This window comes from Strix aluco, chromosome 2 (assembly GCF_031877795.1).
Source record: "Strix aluco isolate bStrAlu1 chromosome 2, bStrAlu1.hap1, whole genome shotgun sequence".
Taxonomy (NCBI): Eukaryota; Metazoa; Chordata; class Aves; order Strigiformes; family Strigidae; genus Strix; species Strix aluco.
This window is the reverse complement of record NC_133932.1, coordinates 137,625,465-137,632,285: the sequence shown is the minus strand read 5'-3', so window position 1 is coordinate 137,632,285 and position 6,821 is coordinate 137,625,465. Positions and strand designations below refer to the sequence as shown.

At 62.3% G+C, this 6,821-nt stretch overlaps 1 protein-coding gene across 8 annotated transcripts in view; it reads right to left on the bottom strand.

The window, feature by feature from the left end:
- Positions 1 to 1,042: 1,042 nt before the first annotated feature.
- The window catches only part of STIM1 (stromal interaction molecule 1), a 105,904-nt gene continuing 100,125 nt past the window's right edge, over positions 1,043 to 6,821 (bottom strand). For 7 of the 8 annotated variants that reach the window (XM_074816649.1, XM_074816653.1, XM_074816650.1 and 4 more), the window contains one exon: positions 1,043 to 3,814. In XM_074816649.1, the coding sequence (XP_074672750.1) occupies positions 3,265 to 3,814 (550 nt within the window). In that variant the 3' untranslated portion in view covers positions 1,043 to 3,264. The remainder of the gene's footprint in view (positions 3,815 to 6,821) is intronic. The other variant, XM_074816656.1, reaches the window with a different exon arrangement.

Sequence of the window (6,821 nt, the reverse complement as noted above, 5' to 3'; positions counted from 1 at the left end):
CCCAGAGCCAAACCGCTCAGGTCCCCGGGGCCAACGTAGCTGAGAGACCCCGTAGCTGAGGCCAGGCCCCGGCGCGTTGGGACGTGGCGCTTTCTGCCTGCCTGCGTGTAACGCCCGAGATCCACGTAGGAACCTTCACGGGACCATCTTTGTGTCCCGTCCCAATGCGGGGGGAGCGAGTAGCGGGGCGTTGCCCGCCGATCCCTCTGTGCTTCCATACTTGCCATTTACTGATCAGCACTGGCCAAAGGAACGACCGCATCCGCTCCGGCTGAGGGACCTCTGACTCTTGTGCCACAGCGACGGCGGCTCTTTTTCTGCCGCAAACTGAGGTTTGGGTGTTGAGTGCTGAGAGCTTGGATTTGTGAGCCCAAAGTCTCAAGAAAAGGGGGGAGCGCATGCCTGCTAGCCGATGGCTGCCAGCAGTTGGTGCTCATTGCTGTGAGGGGCCTCGGACAGGATTGTGCCCAAGGACGTCGTTTTTGCAGCTCTGATGGGTCTTGATACTGGGACCGGTGTCCCGATACACAGAATGGGGTCCTGATACTGAGGCTGGGGTCTTGATACTGGGGCTGGGGGCCAGATACTCCATGGGGCCTCATCCTGCTGCCTGCCTCGGGGCTCAGCGCCAGGCTGGCCCAGGCTGTGGGAGCAGAGGGGTGCGAGTGAGCGAGGTGAGGCTCTGCCCAGGGGCTGGGGTTGCCCCTGGCCAGGCCAGGAGCTGGTTCCTCGCGGGGAAGCTGCGGGGGGGCTCCAGGGAGGCGTTTTTAACCCTGGTGCGGCACAGGGTTAGTTTTGGCGCAGAGCAGAAGTGCCTGATCCAGACCCCACGGGAGAGGACTCTGCTCAGGGCCCAGGGGGCCAGGTGGGGGAAAACTGGGGTGCTCTTCTGTCCCCCCTTCTCCGCCAGCCAGGCTAGCTACTGGGGTCCCCATGGAATCCCCAGTGCCCCGATCCCCCCACCCCCCCCACCCCGGAGATGGGACCCCAGCTCTGCGGCCTGGGGAGGGGCTGGAAGAAGAGAGCAGCAGGCACCGGCTCGTAAAATAGACTACATGCTTTATTGGATTTAAATTCTTATGAAATGACCAAAAAAAAAAAAAAAAAAAAAAATCAAAGAGTTGGCAGATGCGTCAACAGTTGCCGTTTGGTGGATCCCCAACCCCTTCTCCAGAAGCATCCACAGGTCTCTGCCACCACCAGCAGCACCACCGGGCCCCTGGCTCCAGCCTGGGTGCTCGTGGGGCGCCCACAGCCCACCCCCCCCCCACCCCCCCCCCGGCCACCAGCCCCGTTCCTGGGGTGCCCGCGGCGGCGGGGTGCAGCCCCGACCGTGGGGGCCAAGCGACGCGGCGTGTCCCCCCCCCATCCCCGCGCCTCGGGGAAATGCAGGCACTTAGTCATTTAGAGGCATTTTTCACTTATCTCAAAGCAACAGTGGAATCGTCTAACCACCTACGGAACAAAAAAACCACCTTTTATAGCCCTTCCTGTATTGTCAGTGTACACCTGGATAGATTACTCTGGCATAAAGCAAGGCCCCGGGGGGCTTTCAGCGTCCTGCCCTGCCTCCTTGTCCTCCCCTGCCCTCCTGCCTCCTCCTCTGCCCTCGCAGGCAGCACCCACCCCCGGGGATGGGGGACGGGGCGGGCAGGGACCCCCGGCCTGGCCAGGAGCTCGGGGGTGTGGGGGGGAAGTCGGGTCGTGCCGGCAGCAGCCTCGAGGGATGCGGGAGAACGGCCGGGGGCTCCTCCGCCAGCCCCGGCACTGGGTGCTGCGGGCAGGGGCTGCAGAGCTGAGCCTGGGGGAGCTGGGCTCGGCCCTCGACAGAGCAAAGCTCGGCCCTGGGATGGAGCAAAGCTCGGCCCTGGGACGGGCTTCAGCCTTTGGATAGAGCAGAGCTCAGCCCCGGGATGGAGCAAAGCTTGGCCCTAGGACAGGCTCAGCTCTGGGACAGAACAAAGCTTGGCCCTGGGATGGGCTCAGCTCTGGGACGGAACAAAGCTTGGCCCGGGGATGCTCAGCCCTGGGATGAAGCAAAGCTTGGCCCTGGGGATGGGCTTCAGCCTTGGGATAGAGCAGATCTCAGCCCTGGGATGGAGCAAAGCTCGGCCCTGGGATGGGCTCAGCCCTTGGACAGAGCAAAGCTCAGCTCTGGGACAGGCTCAACCCTGGGACGGAGCAACGCTGAGCCCCCAGTTCCTGCCCTGAACCGGGGAATCCCCACAGCGGCCAAGGCTGCGAGGGGGGGGGAATCGTGCCGAGATGAGGGCTCTGAGCCGCAGGACGGGACCCGCAGCCTGCGAGGGAGGATGGGAGAGCGGCTGAGCCCCGGGCAGCGCCTTGGGCCAGACTCAGCCCCCTCCATCCCCGCGGTCCTCGGGGGGGGGGGGGGGGGCATAGAACCCCCACACCCAGCCTCAGGGGGACGGAGTCAGGGGAGGGCAAGGACACTCTGAGGCTCCTGCGCCCCCACCCGGGAGCCCCCCTCTTTGTGTGGACATGGCGGCTGGACCCGGCCCCTTCCATCACCCTGGGGCCCCCCCGCTCCGCGCTGAGCCCCCCGGGTTTGGAAGGGCTGCTGGGGGCAGATGTACCGGGCTGCAGGCAGAGCCATCCCTGCCCAAGGGCGTTTGTCTTGCTCTTGCTTCTCAAGAGCGCACGAACCAGGGGTTCCCCCCCCCCCCCCCCCCCCCCCCAAACCGTCACAGCAATGGGGGCCCCCGGGGGCATAGAAAAGTGACACAGAAACAAGGAGAGAACTCACCCCAACGAGTGCTCCCCCACGGGGCTCCCATCACCCCGCCCTTCCCTACAGCCTGGGCAAAAGTTGGAAGAGGCAGAAGAATCGGGGGGGGGGGGGAAATTTAAAATTAATAATAATAAAAAATAAAATAAAAAAAACCACATTGAAACCAAACCCAAATGCCGTGTGGCTGAGCAGAGGCAGGAGTAACCGGAAGCCATGCACAGCAAAGCCAGGGACTGCAGCAGGCGAAGGGGAGAAAGGGCGGCTGTTCTCTTTAGGGGGGGGAGCGGTCCTCGTCTTTTTTTTTTTTTCCTTTTTTTCTTTTTTTTTTTTTTTTTCTTCTCAGAGATCAGGAAATAAATAAGTTTAAATAGCTCCTCCTGCTGCCGGTGTTGGGTGAGGTGACTCAGAAAGGGAGGGCGCGGGGGCCGGGCGGTTGCACGGCCGCCCCCCATCCCAGTGGGTCCCGCTCCTGAGGGGGGGGTTCCTCTTCCCCCCCCCTCCCTCTCCTCTCTCTACTTCTTGGGCTTCTTGAAGATCTTTAGGGGGAACTTTTTCTTGCTCTGGCCGAGGTCAACCTCGTCGCCCGTCAAGCTGCTGTCCTCGTCCCCCGGGCTCTTCTTGGCCGCCAGCTGCGGGATGCGGGTGCTCTTGGCGCCGCCGGGCCGGCAGTCAGAGATGGGGGACGGGGTGTCGGGGTCGGTGGAGCTGGGGCTGTGGGAGCGGGAGGAATCCGAGTGGCTGTGCTTGCCGGCTGTCGGGTGGCTGATCTCCCCCAGGCTGGAGGATTTCTCCATGCCGTGGTTCACCATCATCATCTTCTTCATCACCACGGGGCTCTCGGACAGTCGCTCCGGCAAAACCCCCAGGGCGGAGGCTTCGGCCTGGCGGCTGCCGCCGTTGGAGGTGGGCACGCCGATGGCGGGGTGGCCAGGGGCACCCTCCTCGATGGACCTGGTCAGCAGGTTGGGCCGGGCAGCCAGCAGCTTGGGCGCCGAGCTGGGGACGCGCTGGTGGTCGCTCAGGTGCGGGATGGAGGAGTCGGAGTCGCAGCGAGTTAAATCTCTGTGGTGGAGAAGGCGGAGGGGGAGAAGAGGGGTCGTTAGCTCTGGCGGCCCGGGGACGCGCGCCCGAGCCCGCGCGCGCGCGCACACACGGATGCAGCAGCGGGCAGGGCAGGGCAGGGCAGGGCAGGGCAGGGCAGGGCAGAAGCCCCCCCCAGGCAGCCCCATGCCTGGCAGCGAGCCCCCGGCGAGCAGGAGCCAGGCAGACACAACCTCACCCACTGATTCCACTCCTCCGTACGAGTGCCAGCACCACCCGGCCTGCAGCCAGCTGCCCCCCGCTGCAGGCAGGCAGGCAGGCAGGGCTGCCCGCTGCCTGCCCCTGCGAGCGCAGCCCCACAGCACGAGCAAAACGCTGCCGGGTTCGGGGAGGCAGCACCGTACGTGGGGGCAGAACTGGAGGCATCGAGGCCCTGACACTCGAGCGCGGGGGTCCGAAGGCACCGGAGGCCGTCGAGACCCTCGGCCAGGCCTGCCTGCCGCTGGGCTCTGCTTGGAGCTGGCAGCTCCCTCCCATTCCCTGAAAAACGACCCTGCCAGCCCCCCTCTTTTCCCCCGGATCCCAGCAGGAGCCGGGCAGGGAGCTCAGTGCATCGCCCTGGCCCTTGGAGAAGCGGCGCAGCTGTGAGAGCCGATGCCCTTCCCGCTGCAGGACGGGGGTAAGAACTTCATCGGCGGCTCCTCTGCGCCGGCTCAGCTGGCATCTGGGTGTGCGCGCGGGCGCTTCGCCCCCCCTCCCCCTTCTCCCGGGTCAGCCGGAGTGACCCTCTCATCCCCGAGGGAGGAATTCGAGGTTGAGCTTCCCCCCACGCGAAGCCATGCCCGAGCGCCCGCGGCCCCTCTGCTGCACAGCGGTTTGTGCCCCCAGCCTGGCGCCTACTCCGGATCGCAAACGGCATCGGAGCTCCCGGATCCTTCTAAAAAGCGGAGAGTGGGAGGTAGGAGGAAGGGAGAAATGGGAAGTCACAGCTTCCTCCTTCCAGCCGGGATTCTGTGAGCCAGACCAAGAGCTGCTCTCGCTACCACCTACATTGACTCGGACGCCGCACGGGCATCGCTCCTGCCTGAGAGGGTGGGCAGGGCAGGGGGGGGGCCGGGCCCTGCCCCATGCAGGGAGGGGGGACAGGATGGGAAAGGTGAATGGAGAGAAAAGGAGCAAAGAGAAGCGAAAGGGTGTGAGAAGAGACAGGAGGTGCTCACCAGTTCCTCAGCCCCTGACGCCACGTGCTCGTGGCTCCCGGCACAGACCCCCCCCACGCAGCTCAGCCCTGGGACAGGGTCCCTTGTACCCACCCAGCACGTGGAGGGCCCCTGGCTCCTCTTTTATGACACCAGCACAAATAAATCAGAGGTTGGAGTCAGCAAGAGAGGCAAGAGGAGAGAAGACGCCCTCGGCACAGCGCTGGTACGGGAGGTGGCTTCCAGGTGGTACCAGGGGGATGCAACTGGAACAGACCACAGAGTCACCCACAGGCCTGTACTAGTACAAGGGGCTTGTAAGAGGCCGTAGAGATTCTCCCATTGTCACCCTTTGTAATGGTAACGAGGGTATTTTTTAACAAACCCCCCTGAATAAAAACGGGCCCTCCTTTAACAGCTCCACAGGAACACAGGGAGGAAAGTGGTATGAAAGACCCTGGTGTGCGCTTGGGGTACAGCCCAAAATCCACCGTGAGAGCCCAACTGTGGAGGCTGTTTCACCTCTTCTTTGAAGAGGAAAATAGCCCCAGGCATTGCTGGCGTAGTCCTGGCCTCTGAGCCCACGCGACACGTGAGCAGCAGGGCTGGTGTGAAACCCCCGGCTATTCTGAGCCTTGGAGACCGTCCAAGGGAGACAACTGCGGCCAAAGGCACCGCACGCAGCCCCCGGAGCGCCCGATTCCCAGTGCCTCCAGCAGATCCCACGGCTCCGCAGAAGGTCAGTGTCACAGCTCGCGGCCCCCCAGGTCTCACTGGGGTAACTGGGGCTGTGTCAGGGGCAGCAGCATCAATAAAAGTGGATGGGGCTGAACACGGGAGTGTTTCAGAGCCATCTTAGAATCACAGAACCCCAGAATCCTTCAGGTTGGAAAAGCCCCTCGGGATCATCGAGTCCAACCCTCAGCCCGACTCTACAAAGTTCTCCCCTACCCCACATCCCCCCACAGCTCATCCAAACGGCCCTTAAACACACCCAGGGATGGGGACTCCACCCCCTCCCTGGGCAGCCTATTCCACTCTCTGACCACTCTTGCTGGGAAACATTTTTTCCTCATGCCCAGTCTGAACCTCCCCTGTTGCAGTTTAAAGCCGTTCCCTCTTGTTCTGTCACTAATTCCCTGGGAGAAGAGACCAGCACCAACCTCTCTACAACGTCCTTTCAGGGAGCTGTAGAGAGTGATGAGGTCTCCCCTCACCTTCTCCTCCTCACACTGAACAGTCCCAGCTCCTTCCATCGCTCCTCACAGGATTTATTCTCCAGGCCCTTCCCCAGCTCGTTGCCCTCCTCTGCCCTCACTCCAGCCCCTCGAGATCTCTCTCGGATTGAGGTGCCCAAAACTGGACACAACCCTCCAGGTGTGGCCTCACCAGTGCAGAGCACAGGGGGACTATCACCTCCCTGCTTCTGCTGGTCACACTATTGCTGATCCAAGCCAGGATGCCGTTGGCTTTCTTGGCCACCTGGGCACACTGCTGGCTCATGTTCAGCTGCTTGTCAATTAGAACCCCCAGATCCTTTTCTTCTTCTTCTATCACAAAGGTATCTGCGCGAGAATCAGTAAAAAAAAATCCTTTAAAAAAAAAAAAAAAGGGAAAGAGTAGCAAATACAGCAAAAAATAGATTTTCTTTAAACTGAGGCAACTTCAAAAATGCCTCATTCATGAAGAGGGCGAGTTTTCTCCCCACTGAGATCTGTGAACCCCCACCAGCCCCCCCTCCCCCCTCCCCCCAAGGCCCTGTGCAGTTTTTAAATCCCAAAGAGACAAAAGCAAACCCGCGGCTACGGCAGCATGGGGAGAAGATGGTG